This window comes from Aulostomus chinensis, chromosome 21 (assembly GCF_037954235.1).
Source record: "Aulostomus chinensis isolate RoL2024-O1b breed Wild chromosome 21, RoL_Achi_v1.0, whole genome shotgun sequence".
Taxonomy (NCBI): domain Eukaryota; kingdom Metazoa; phylum Chordata; class Actinopteri; order Syngnathiformes; family Aulostomidae; genus Aulostomus; species Aulostomus chinensis.
This window is the reverse complement of record NC_141340.1, coordinates 13,943,642-13,957,793: the sequence shown is the minus strand read 5'-3', so window position 1 is coordinate 13,957,793 and position 14,152 is coordinate 13,943,642. Positions and strand designations below refer to the sequence as shown.

Sequence of the window (14,152 nt, the reverse complement as noted above, 5' to 3'; positions counted from 1 at the left end):
CTGTTTTGTATGGGCATGTATGTGCGTACATGGGCATGTGCCAGGCGTGTGAGTTGCTGCAGGCAGAAAGGGGCAGAGTAGAGAGGTTGGCTCAGAATGTGTGTGAGCAGCGCTCCCAACTGGACAGCTGCCCTGAGGCCACCAAGGAGCCCCTGCAGGAGCAGCTAGCCAGGGTCAGTACGCACACAAACAGACATTCACACCTCTCATACACATATACGCATGGAGACATGTGCTTGCATGTGTAAAACCACTGAACTATACAGACAAAAGACAAATCACAAGCGTAGTAAATAGCAAATGTAACAGCTGTGTGCATATGCTCAGAGGAAAATCACAGCAACAGTACTCATACCTTTCTCTAGGGTCAAGAAGTCACATCTCCACAATTCATTAGAGGGGTTGAAAGTCCTTAAAAGTACCAAGAATAGAAACAGAAATTCACTCTTCATGTTGGGCACATATCAACACATTGTTCAAGAGAATTTCTTTAAGAGGCGGTGCTTAGGTGGTGCTTAGATCAGTGTTTTGGGATGAGGAAAATGACGGTGCATGTATAATCAGACACAGATGAGGCTTTGGTGTTGTAGTCTATACATTTGTTGCTGAAGGTACCTGTTTGTCTTGGCTCAATGTATTGTAGGTTAGTATGAGGTTGTTGTTTTTTTTAATGTGTAGAATTTTTTTTCTCAAAGCATTTTTTTTTGAACAAAATTTCAAAAAAGTGAATGCCAAGACCAAGAGAACAATCTTCAAACCAGATAATGAAGATTTTATATGTGAAGGTGTTATTAAAAACTTGCACGTGTGTCTTTTGCTTCCTTGGCCATGTGGTTGTGCATTTCTTTATCTGACATGTTCACCTGAACATTATTTTTGTGTGTACCAGGACTGTGAAGTGCTGGAGGCAGAGACAAAGCGATTTGAGGACCTGGAGTTCCAGCAGCTGGAGCGAGAGAGCCGACAGGATGAGGAGAAGGAGACCCACACACAGCAGCTACTTCGAGAGATTGCTGACTACCAACGGAGTACTGTCACTCGCAAGGTCTGCTCTTAACTCCGACTTTGTGTTAAGCTCTATACATTTGGCCATAGCCATAACCTTAATTTTTTTTCCAGGAGCGACTGCTTACTCTGAAGAAGCAGGCAGCACAGATTACCCAGCAGGCTCAGCGAGAAAAGGAGAGCTTCTTAAAAGAGAGGAGCACTCTTGAAGCAATGCTGCAGAGGGTACAACAATATCCATGCTGCATGTGTAAAAATGATAAGAATAAACTTCTTGAGATTGATTTTATTGTTTTTTTTGTTGGTGCATTTTCTGTCTTTTAGGAGAAAGAAAATATTGCCACACTAGAACGAAAATATGCTGACCTCACAGGTGGCCAGGCCTTCACTCTAAGAGAGGTAGGATTGATTGAAAGCTGTCAGGTAGAAACATTGGAACTTTCCTTTTTCCTTTCCAAGCGGGATCATCCTAATTTCCAATGGTTGGGGTTTCTTTCTCTGCTCGTTAGGACACAGCCCCTCTTGCTGATGTGTGTCAGTCTAATAGCACCGGTTGCTATGACACCACCTTTTCCACAATGTCTCCTTCTCCAGTCAACCTCTGTGCCCTCTCATCTCTCATTTCCTCTCTTTTTCTCAAGAATGCTGAGGTACTTTGGTTTGTTTTGTTGATTTATTCATTTCCATTCTCCTCTTTTTCCAGATAATTTGAAACAGTCTTATTCTTATTTCCTTCATGCCTCCTTGTACTGTTTTATTTTTTTGTTTTTCTTTTTGTTCTACATCTTTTTGCTTCTTTGTTATAACTGCCAGTTGCTGCAATGTAAAAAAGGAAGAAGTAACAAGAAGTCTGAGCTGTGCATTAAATCGGTAATGCTATGCACAACATCTACTAATACAGTATATGTCAATGCTAATGTGTGAAAATGTCTTTTGTGTACTCATTTATTGTTAACAGTTTGTGTCTAATTGGCATGTTTGCTATATTTTTGCATCATTCTACATTCTTTTTTATATTCTAATAATACAAACTAATTTTTCAAGTATGTCTTAATGAAATAACATCTTAATGTGGCTAACAGACTCCATGTTATGCCTCACCCTTTCTTTCTCCCCATTTTCTCCATGATACTTTCCAGGGCTATGTCACAGTCAGTGAAATCAATGAACTTTACTCACAGCTTTGGGGGGACCCTAAACCCACACCTAACCCTGCTCTTACCAGTGCTTCTCCTGAGACAAACCCCTCCCCTGATGACGACACTGAGGATGAGGTGTGTGTAGTTTAATACACAGAGACTCTCTCCCTCGTTTCTGTCCTTTTTTTCAGTTTTCTGACAATTTTCCTTTCCTCTTTTTAAAGCTCTGTCACTCTTCCTCACCTGCCGACTGTCACTCTTCTTCCTTCCCCCATCTAAATCCCTGCCCCATTTCCAAAACACCCTCTGTGCACTGGCCAGAGAACATGGTGACATATAGAGAACCTTCCCCTCTTCCTGACTCTCCCCCACCTCCCCTTCCTGTCAAAAAACACCATCACCAATGCAGGCAGGTAATATGTGTGTGTGTGTGTGGTTATGTGACACATCTGTTGTATAATGTCTGATGCAAACTAATTATTATTATGATTTTGTGTGTAATGTTGCAAATAATTCAAATTCTGACAAGGCAGACTATGAAAGATATTTTTCAGCAATTTCCATGAAATTCAAGCATATTGAAAATGCAGTATGCCGAAAAAAAACATACCATTACGTGAAGTCTACAACAGTATATATATATATATATATATATATATATATATATATATATATGTGTGTGTGTGTGTGTGTATATATATATATATATATATATAATGTATGTATGTGTATATATATATATGTACAGTGTATATATATATATGTACAGTGTATATATGTATATGTACAGTGTATATATATATATGTGTGTGTGTGTGTGTGTATATATATATATATATATATATATATATATATATATATATGTCATTGTCTTTAATACACCACTAGATGGCACCAAAGGAAGTAATTTGATAATCTATCTTGCAAAGTCTTCCTGATACAAATTTAATTTTGCTCACACGTTGTTATCCTCAACCCAGACTAATGTAGGGCAGTGTTGGGAATTCAATTAATCTGAAATTGATGCAAATGATAAGTAATGAATCAGAGTTAAAAGGGACCACCTTCTCCCCCACTTGTGTTATGTGTGTGTTGGATCAGCATTTCCGTTTGCTGGAAGAGAGGAAGAGATCTGATAAAGATGGTGGATCTCATCTGAGTGACACATTACCCAGGAAGAAGTCCACACCCACCATGACCCCCCAGTTTACATGTGCAACGCTTGGACGTAGCTTCCCCACGAAGGTACACAGATGTTTATGTAAACATACATGTCACAGGGTTAGAATGACATCAGCAAAGACATACATTTTGACACAAAATCTTTTCTTTTGTTTGTTTCGTCATAGTCACATCAGCCCCTGGTACAGAGTACAAGTTGTGGCAGCATTCTTCCCAGAATTCTCTCTTTATCCAGTAAGGAAACAGACACTCGACGTCTACAAAAAGGTACACACGCACCTACACAAAATCCTGCCCATACATCCACAAACATTATCATTAATAAGTACAAATGTAGATGTTGGGGTGTGTTTAGGTGCTCACATGAAGTCAGGAAGCATGTTACTCATCTGTAATTTGGACTTATTAATGATATTTGTGTGTTTGATGTCGAACAGCTGTTAAATCATTTGATAAAGTCTCTCTACACACACTTATGAGTCAATCTTTTCTACATTCATTTTGTACCACAAAAATCAGCCAGCTATTTCCCATCGTTAGGAAACTGCTGCTCGTGCAGGACAGAATATAATCATCTTGTCTCAATTTGGATGTTTGCTGACACGTGGGGTTAAATGCAGATGTAGCTGCATCAGCCAGATCTTTCAAAGATAACTGCTTCTCTGTACAGAACATGTATTCAAATAACAAACGTACTCTGAAATACTTGGGTTGTAATAGTGCTGCCATCGTATATGTATCTGGTCCCTCGGTCCCATTGGTGCCTTGATCTGGCTCATCAGCTGGGTGGGTCTGCTGCAAGCAGCTGATAGTATCAGGGCTGTGTGTTTGTGTCTGTACATAAGTGTGGTCATTCTTCCTGGACCCAGAAGTTTAGTTTCTCCCTGAAGTTGCTGCATGGATTATTTTGTTACCATTCCTTCTTCTAGTTCTGGCTCATTTTCTCTGCAGACTATTTGAACTGCGTACCTACATTTGTGTGTTGGACCTTATGTTCTTCTGTCCACATCTTTTGCATGGCTCATGTCAAACCCCTTTTTCAAGCTCTGTTAGTTGGATACATTTTTGCCTGAACTAGTTGCACCTTGAAGGTGTCAATCTTTTTTGTCTGGAAATATCATAGAATTTGTCAAAGTGGCGGGACATTGTGATCCGAAATTGAAGCCAGATGGGCAAACTGTTGTCCTAGAGAGAGCAACAGAAACAGGTACAACAGCTCTGTGTGTGTGTGTGTGTGTGTGTGTGTGGGGGGGGGGGGGGGGGGTCAGAATAAGTGTAAGTAACAATTGCATTGTTTGCGGTCATGGTACTGCAGCTAATTTTTTTTCTGTGTGTCTTTTCAGGTCAGCCCAGCTCCCGAGCAGCTTCTCAGACGAATGTCTATCTCGATGCCTTTGGATATCGTGACAACCAGGCCTTTGATACCATGAGTGTGGATAGTACAGACTCCATTGACACCAGCATCTCAGCATGCTCTCCAGACAATGTCTCCAGGTACGTATCTGCAGTGTGTGTATATCTGTGTGTGCATGCCAAACATACATTCTCCAGATTAGGTATAGTAGTGGTCTACCCAAAAGGAGGCCGTTGAAAAGGAGAATTATGTGTCATTGTGTCCCCCCCCAACATGTTGGTACTTTGCTTTTGTCATTGGTATCACCACTGGCTGTCTGCATCCACAGTAAGTCAAGAACCATTTCACTGAATCCTATTAATCTTGACATGTTTTCAGTTTGGTCAAAGCGTGAACGCTTCTGGTGGTTGTTACTTACTTCCTGTGGGAGCCATAATCAAAGTTCATATGGTCATGAAAAACTTGGAAAAGTCGTTGAATTATAAGATAGCAATTTCAAGGTCTGATCCAGTCTTTAAAAAGTGAATTAAACCAGAAAGGTTTTTGAAAAGTCATTGAAATTTACTTCAGGAATACTTGCTCATTAGAGTCAGTTGGGATTGATTGACAAATCTATTTTTGTTAATATTGGTTTACTTCAAGGCGGCACAGTGGTGCAGTGGTCAGCACTGACGCCTCACAACAAGAAGGTTCTGGGATCTTTCTGTGTGGAGTCTCCATGTTCTCCCTGTTCCTGTGTGGGTTCTCTCTGGTACTCCAGCTTCCTCCCACAGTCCAAAGACATCAAGAGGGGACGAGGCTGATTGATACTCTAAATTGACTGTAGGTGTGACTGTGAGTGTGAATGGTTGTCTGTCTCTATGTGTTGGTCCTGTGATGGACTGGTGACCCGTCCAGGGTGAACCCTGCCTCTCACCTGAAGGCTGCTGGGATAGGCTCCAGCCCCCGACGACCCTTAACAGGATAAGCAGTAGAAAATGGATGGATGGATGGATGGTTTACTTCAATGCATTTTTTTATTGTATTAACCTTCCTTGCTTAGTTTAAGTTAATGTACTGTGAATTTTGTCATGAATTTCGCTTTTTTTTTCCTTTGTGATGTTTTAAGAGGATGTCTGTGTTTAAACCCTGCATTTTGGATTTTAGATATCTCCGCATTGATAGATCTGCTCCATATTAAATTAGTCGTTAGACAACTTGCCTTATTTGATAAATGTACAATCTGAAATGTACACTTATTGTTAGAGGGAGACTGTATTATTGATCTTTAATATCTTTTACAGGCCTTGATGGATTTTGTTGACTTTTATATTGAATGTTTTCAGTGGTGGTTGTTAGGGGTGTGGTAAATAAGAATGCTACATTACAGTTGGAAAGAGGCGTCTTTTGGTTCTGGAAATAAGCTGTGTTCCTTTTCCTGTGGAACTTGGTTAATATTTCCAACTTGGAACACAGACATTCTGACATCTGAGTTCAACTGGAACCAACCATGAGATCTCTACCAAAATTGGTACACTTCATATTTTGAGGTGAAAGGCTGACCAGTTCTGCTCTGTATATACACTTCCCTTACATCCACAATTTAATGAAGTATAGTCACAAATAAATAAGAACAGAGACAAGAATTGCTTCTAGTGCCTGCCAATTAATCAGAACTTAACAGAAATTGTATCTTGTGCCAACACAAAATCATTTTACTGCCCAAAACACTCAAACACAGCCTTGGTCTAGATTGTTTTTCTGTCTGTGGCAACTTGGGGGTTTTGTTTATGTTCAGCATGAGCTGATGAACATGACTCTTTCTTTATTCCTCTAGATCATTGTTTTCAAATGACTGAGGCAGAAATCTGATTAATCATAAAGAACTGAATGAGGAAAAAGGCTAAAAGCTCAAATATGACAAGAGACAGGAAAGACAAATGGCTCTCTATGTTTATAATACAAAACATAGACCGTAGGAAGGAGACGAGGGGTGCAGCGAACAAAGAACAAGGAAAAAGTTAATGTAAAAAGTGTGTGGAGTTGCAAAGCAGAGCTTTCCCGCCTTCCACAGTCCCTCCCTAGAGAATAGGATGTGTAGAGGTGTGTGTGTGTGTGTGTGTGTGTGTGTGTGTGTGTTATGAGTAGAGGGCTACTCTTGATTAGTGTTACAGGGGTCAGGTTACGGAAGATGGAAAACATGAAATGGTGTGTGTGTGTGTGTGTGTGTGTGTGTGTGCACGCGTGTGTGTGTGTGTGTGTGTGCGCGTGTGTGTGCACGCTCAAACTCAGCCCTCTCAAGTTCAAATGAACTGAGCGAACCAGTATGATTGTAGAGGTACAATTGGGGGTCCAGCCCCCCCATCTGGACTAGAACCATGTGGGCCTGCCTTGCTTCTCTCCCTCTTATACTGCTTGCATGTGTCTTTTGCCCCCCTCCGATGGTATGGTCTGGTTTCAGCAGATAGATTCAGCACAGCTCTAAACCACTTGCAGATTGGTCCGTCTGCATTCAAATTTTTTCCTGGAAGGAGCTGCCTCTGTGACCACTGCCCTGGTTAGAGAGTGGAGTCCTCATAGTCTTAGAAGAACCTGGATCAGTGCTACAGTGATAGAGACGAAGAACCTGATTGTAATCTTATTTTCAGTGATGAGTCTTATTTGGAGCTACAAATGTTGGAGCAGGAAAGATAGGGGTTTCTCAAGTCGTCCAAATACTTAGAGAAGTTAGAACTTGGCGGTTCTGCAGTGACAATGAGTGTGGTTCCCTCTCACCGGCCGAGGTAAGAGAACAGCAAGAATGGATGTTCCAGTGAGGCTGAAATTAGGCGAGGTGGATGTTTGTGATGCATGATGAGTTGAACAATTCAAGCAGCTGCAGAGCACTAATGACCTGACCACTGTCCACTTTTGTAATCAGTATAAGATGACATCAGAGAATACTATTGTACAGCGGCATCGCTACATTGGATTTTAACTGAATTACATCGTTTAACTCTTGTTTAATAAATCCTTGTCTGATTTTCCTGATGGTTACCAGTGTTCTATCAATTGTTCAACAGACACAGGCGAATACACTGAAACAAAGTGTACTTTTAACTCTGTTACATTATTGGTAAACTGAGAGAATATGGAGTGAGGCATACAAACATTCCTGCCCTATGAGTGAGTGGCACAGCATTTTCTTTCCCTTGCCTCCTCCTTCACATTCATACTAATTTCTTTTACTTGGGGGTACTCTAATCCCCTCTCCCCTTCCTGTCCTGATTTGTTTAGACTGAGTCTAATGTGGACTTCTCATCTCAACATTGTTGGGACATCACATATCAACACTGAGTATCCATCTCCTTCTGGCTCCAGATTAGTCATAGTTTGTTTGTATGTTAGAGAGAGACACAGAGAGGAACTGAGCAAGCAAATTAGGGGAAAAAGATGTTTAATTTGACAAAGTCTCAGTCAGACTGACTCAACTGCCCTCCATGATGTCAGCAAAGAATGTATTTCATGTGTAGACCATCTGTACTGTGCTCTGAACTGAAGACAGACAGCAGTGTAGCAGCAAGATTGTCAGATTCTTAGATTGCTTTGACATCAAGCTTCCTTTTCTGGCAGAATTCTTCTTTGATCCAGTACATGCACACACACACACACACACACACACACACACACACACACACGCGCGCGCATGCATGCGTAAACACTGAATCAGGAATACTCAGGAGAAAGTGGCTTTTGGGTTAAAAGTCTAAACAGAAATTACTGTGACCATAACTGTGTATGTGGGTTGTTTCCCATATTTGGATTTCAGCACAGTCTCAGAAGATTTCAGTAGAAAGCTCAGTATTTCACATCCACAACTGTGATACTGACCCAGAGCCTCAGAGAGGAGGACACCTGGAACAACAAAGTCAGGATGGATTCAGTTTGTCGTGCAAGAATAAGTTGGTTACTCAGTTGTATTGTTGTCCCAGTGTGTTTCTGCCATTTTCTTGGATGTAAAGAACCCTTTTCTCTATCTTCTCCACATTGTAGTGCCAGTACGTCAAATGTGGCCAAGCTGGAGGAGATGGAGCGTCTGCTGAGAGAGGCCCAGGCAGAGAAGAACCGCCTCCTGGAGCACAAGGTCACCACCAGATGTGACCAGTCAAACTTGTCAGAAGCATAATTTTTCGGTGATCGTACATGTTTTTATAAAGTTTTTTTTAATAACCACTCCTCAGGAGCGAGAGATGGAAATCCGCAAACAGGCACTGGAGGAGGAGAAGAAAAGAAGGGAGGAACTGGAGAAGAGGCTCCAGGAAGAAACAAGCAGACGGCAGAAACTCATTGACCGTGAGGTGAAACTACGAGAGAAGCAGCGAGCACAGGTGACATCATATGATTAGAATTTAGAATTTGTCCCTTTTCAATCATGATCTGACTAATTACAGGCAACATTATGACTTTATATTCCAAAGTGTTTTTCATGTCTTTTTCCCCTCCTACTGAATGCTTCAGTGATGACTATGCTGGCGGTTCTTTTTTCTCTCTCTTCTTCTTGTGTTCTCCTACTTTTTGCTGCAAAAACAACAGTCTGGCCCTTGATCTGACCCCCCTTCACATATGATTCACATCAGCATGATTTGCATGAGTCACTCAAACACATCATTCACCATCATATTGCTCGTCTCCCCTCTAGTCCCGGCCGCTAACACGGTACCTACCAGTGCGGAAGGACGATTTTGACCTGCGGGCTCACATTGAGTCGGCGGGCCACAACACAGACACGTGTTACCACTTGTCCATCTCTGAGAAGACCTGCAGAGGCTACCTGGTCAAAATGGGGGGCAAAATCAAAACCTGGAAGAAGCGCTGGTTTGTCTTCGACCGCAATCGACGTACACTGTCCTACTTTGCAGGTAGGAGACGTGAATACATGCGGTGACATCGCCTTTGTGTATGTTGAAGAACACACACAAGAATTTCATCTGCTGATGTTTTATGTAACAGGGTTGCTGCAGTGTGACAAGTCTGAAATTTGATGATCAGACCTTAGAAAGTCTCGAGCTAAAAAAAAAAGCGCATTTTAGTTGTACAGAAAATTTGAATGTCATATGGTTTGGTACAGGATGAGACAGTTACTGTGTATGTTGTAATATGTGACATATGTCATGTTCAATGTGTTGTTCAATTCATTTTCCGCCAACTCTTAATATGTCATGTAAACAAGTCACAAATTTTTGGGCCCCTGTTGAAATGATCAGAGAGCACTGAGCTGGCTCTTAGCAGCCAAGCTCAAGCTCCAGCTCACGGCAGCTGTGGTTAAAGGCGCGAACGTAGACGTTTCATTGACGTGACATTTGCCATCTGCTGTGATCTCATGTCTGCAGATAAGCATGAAGCCAAGCTGAAAGGAGTGATCTACTTCCAAGCTATTGAAGAAGTGTATTACGACCACTTGAAGAACGCGCATAAAGTGTGTTACGTGAACATTCCGCCATCATCCATATCCTTTCCTGCAGTCTTCCTTCTTCGTCACAATTTTCCTGTTTTGTCATTCCCAGAGCCCCAACCCCTCCCTGACCTTCAGCGTGAAGACCCACGACAGGGTCTACTACATGGTCGCTCCCTCTCCAGAGGCCATGAGGATCTGGATGGACGTGATCGTCACAGGTGCTGAGGGATACACCCAGTTCATGGTGTAGTGAAAGGACTGCGGCGGAAGGATTTGCGAATGTGCTGCAGCAGACAGACAGAAAGGGCCTCCGAACCTTTGTGGCTTTAAAGATAAAGTGTGATATTGTTTTTATTTCAATTATGGGACAATTCAGCTGCCTCGTTTGTAGGACGAACAATTGTATGTGGAGCATTTATGTGAAACTGTTGGCAAATTTAAGATAAAAGCTGGTTAAATCCCAGAGATTTCACGATGTGTCAGATCTGAAATGTGATCCAGCCAATGGCTGTGGCCCGAGGTGCTCAGGTGTACCCCAGGGGTCTGCTGAAGTCCAAATTAGACATGTGACTTTTGTCTTGTCTCAGCCTGTTAGAAGTGTAGCAGCCTGTCAGAAAACAGCTGACTTGTACAAATGCGTATTTTTTTTACACAGGCATACTTTTAAAAAGATTCATTGAGAGTTGTCTTTATATCACCAATCCAGCGCCAGCTAGCAAAAGGTGAGAGATTTAGAAGTTTGATTCAAGCCTCAGCCTTTCTATTTCCACGAGGTAAACATTGTCACGTGTGTAACCAATTGTAGACCAATTCAGTTCAGTTTTTATTTGTAAAGGGTAAATCGTGCATGTTGATGTAGTCAAAACATACCGAAGCAAATAAATTTAACTATCAATTTATTCTTGATGCTCAGGTCTTAACAGCGTGCGTAGTGTGTGAGTATACACACTCATGTTCACCCAAGTGCCTGGGTCTCGCACGTCTATTTTCTTTTGGGCTCCTAATGCCGCTCCAAGGTGCTGTTCTTCAATACTGAGTGACATAAAAGATAGAAACGAGGGTGTGATTACACACGCAACAACAACAACAACAACAACAAAAGGATTACTGTTTACAAAGCTCAACCAGCTGTTAAAACGACAGTTCATGTCGTGCATCTCCACTAAAGGGACGAGTGAGAGGAATCTTGCTACGACACATTTGACATTTGTGCTATTTGTACATTTTGCTGAGTTTTAGCTAGTTTTAAGATACTCAGTTACAGTCCTTTATTGACTTCAGGGTTGTCTTGTGCCTTTTTTATAATCATAACTGCGTGGCTGAAAGCCGATTATGATTATTATATTTGTGGGACTTAGAAATATCCATCTATACCAAACGGCCTGTGGTGAGGAACCAGACAAATGTGGAGATATGATGGTGTATGACAACATTTTTAGAATGAAATTGAGTGTAAAGACACCAGGTAGACAAACTTGATGGTACATGTAGTCTTTTAGCCTCTAAACATGAAACTGACTGATGCTGCTGATTATACAAGTCCACAAGCTTTCACTGCATCGCTTTTACTACCACTAATTTAATGATACACGTTAAGAAGCAGCTTTTATTGAATAACTACATTTGAATATTTCAGTCCGCTAATCGCTGCATTTATTTTATCTATATTGCTATGTCTTCTTCCTTTTTTTTTTTCTTTTTTTGACCAAAGTACATGTTTATGCGGTATGATGTATATTTGCTTTGACTCTGCTTCAATTGAGAACAATAACTTCCAAAAAATGTAATCTGTTCTCATGGTTCCAGGAAATAAATTTGTTCCTGGATATTTTTTTTTTACATTAATCCCTACTGTATTAATGCCACTACAACTGTATGTATCTTGATTATTTTGTATTTCCTTCCTAATAATAAAATTATATATTTTACTTCTCATAACGTTCATGTGTGTGTTTTTGAAGAGCCTCAAATGGATTGGAATGTCAAAATTAACCACAATTTTCAGTTTAGCAATAACAACCAAAGTAAAATTGCAAGTTCCAAAAAAATGCTGGCTACTTTTACAAAACAAACCTCTATGTGAAGTAGTTCTTGAATTTTAACTGGTTTTATGTTTGCAGTTATTTACTCAACACCAGTGAACAAATTAACTTCAATAAATTCTTACTGGAACATAGAACCCAGTAACATAAGAATGTGTAAAACTACAATGAACGATTTTTCTTTTCTCGAACAAATATTGTAGTGTTACTGCGCCACTGTGTGGTAGAGCGTGGTACTGTCAATCTTCACATCATATCCCTGTTTTACAAAGTGTGATAAATAAACAAATAATGGTGCAGACAATATAGAAATGATTAAATGATTTCACCTCACGACTGGACTCATGCCTGCAGCTGCCTCATCTCAGACGCGGTAAATCTCATCCACTGACATTTTTGCTAATTAAACTTAATACGTATATCCAGAAAAAATAAAATATTTCAAATACATGCTTATATTTCAGCCCAGCACCTGTATTTGCTTCAGTTTTGTGTGTCTATGAACCGTTAAAACTAGATGCAGCTTTTTAACTTTGGCTTTTTTCACACTATAATGAAAAACAAACCATTTGTCTGCTGTATGTGTCCTTACAATAACGAACGCGGATGCTCCGTAGTCGTGGTCAAGGCGAAGAACCGTCACCGCATGAGTCTATAACAGGAAATGAGTGGACGACCCGCTCTGCGAGGCGCACCCGCTTTCTGACATGCGCAGATTGCTCCTACCGGTAATGCATTGCGGACGTCAACAAAAAAGTAAAACCCTTCTTTAGCGAATATCCGAACAGAAGTATATGTATATTGACGGAAATATACGTAGTAAAAATGTAATCCGCTGACTGGTGGGAGGGATGATATTCACAACACTCTGACCTAACATGGTATCAATAACAGGATACTTTATATTGTTTGTGTACCTCATCTGTGCAATTGGTTGGTCCGATGGCAGTGAGGCTTCAAACGAATGCTACAGTCAGTTTCAGAACCTCTGTTACTTCCCCCTCTCTCACTGTCGACTTTGACTAGCCTTTTGAGTTCTAAATCAACTGTATTAAGTTAGATTTCTTTGATATGTAACTGAGTATGTCCAGACCCAAATAGTCAAACTAGATGGCTAACGAATAGATAGATAAATATAAGGCAAAGGGATTTCACTTTTTTTTCTCAATTGAATTAATTGGCAGCCAGGACCTATAACAAATGAAAAAAAAAAGAAAATAACTAGACCTTGTTTAGTCTGCTTTTCAGGAAGCTGTCAGATATTCCGCAACATACTTCGGTTTCTTTAGAGATGCCGTCTCCAGTTATTCCAACCTCCTCCAGCACTGACACAACTCCTGTCAGCCAGTGAGGGTCTCCCAGGTCAGCAGGGACTGGATGAAGCCAAAGGCTGGTTGTGTTGTCTCAGCTGCGTGACTCAGCGTCCGTCATCAGAGCCACTTTCTCAAACTTTAACTGAAGAAATAGCTTCACACATGCTTGTCTGGTGCGTTTTGTTCCGTCTTGAAGGTCACTGCGACCTCAGACTTCATTACCAGAGCAAATAAAGTACTACAGCTTTGGCAGAGGGACATTCACACTCGCGCTGGCCTGGAAATCAGCCCACCATGAGAGTGGATGACCAGGTGCTTGAAACAGAAGTGGCATACACAGATTGTGTGTACTTGTATACTGGACCCGCGGGACAACTACTCCGTCATCTGTTCAGTGTGAATTGGACGCTGCGTTGTCGTTGACACCTGAGGAAAGGAGACTTGGGCGGGAGGCAGACTAAGTTTTCTTCTGCCGTTTTATTTGCATTAATTTGTCTTTAATGACCAGGTGAAGAGACAAAGGGGGTCCAGGGGTGGTGCTGATATCTGATTGGCTACCTCAGATACTCTCCTAAAAATGCTGCAGCTAATGCACTTTTAACACACACACACACACACACACACACACACAGATATATATTTTTAAAAAATCACTCTTTGATTGACACCTTTTTCAAACCCACAACTCTGAGCATTGCCAGGTT

At 41.1% G+C, this 14,152-nt stretch overlaps 1 protein-coding gene across 11 annotated transcripts in view; it reads left to right on the top strand.

The window, feature by feature from the left end:
- The window catches only part of phldb2b (pleckstrin homology-like domain, family B, member 2b), a 42,576-nt gene extending 30,553 nt beyond the window's left edge, over positions 1-12,023 (top strand). For 3 of the 11 annotated variants that reach the window (XM_086191163.1, XM_086191161.1, XM_086191162.1), the window contains 16 exons: positions 45-173; positions 890-1,045; positions 1,120-1,230; positions 1,330-1,404; positions 1,515-1,655; positions 1,819-1,875; positions 2,145-2,279; positions 2,369-2,557; positions 3,246-3,389; positions 3,494-3,593; positions 4,670-4,820; positions 8,692-8,782; positions 8,880-9,026; positions 9,338-9,557; positions 10,029-10,114; positions 10,203-12,022. In XM_086191163.1, coding sequence (XP_086047289.1) covers positions 45-173; positions 890-1,045; positions 1,120-1,230; positions 1,330-1,404; positions 1,515-1,655; positions 1,819-1,875; positions 2,145-2,279; positions 2,369-2,557; positions 3,246-3,389; positions 3,494-3,593; positions 4,670-4,820; positions 8,692-8,782; positions 8,880-9,026; positions 9,338-9,557; positions 10,029-10,114; positions 10,203-10,343 — 2,073 coding nt within the window. In that variant the 3' untranslated portion in view covers positions 10,344-12,022. Of the gene's footprint in view, positions 1-44; positions 174-889; positions 1,046-1,119; positions 1,231-1,329; positions 1,405-1,514; positions 1,656-1,818; positions 1,876-2,144; positions 2,280-2,368; positions 2,558-3,245; positions 3,390-3,493; positions 3,594-4,669; positions 4,821-8,691; positions 8,783-8,879; positions 9,027-9,337; positions 9,558-10,028; positions 10,115-10,202 lie in introns of all 11 variants that reach the window. The other 8 variants (XM_086191154.1, XM_086191155.1, XM_086191156.1 and 5 more) reach the window with 8 other exon arrangements.
- The last annotated feature ends 2,129 nt before the right edge of the window (positions 12,024-14,152 follow it).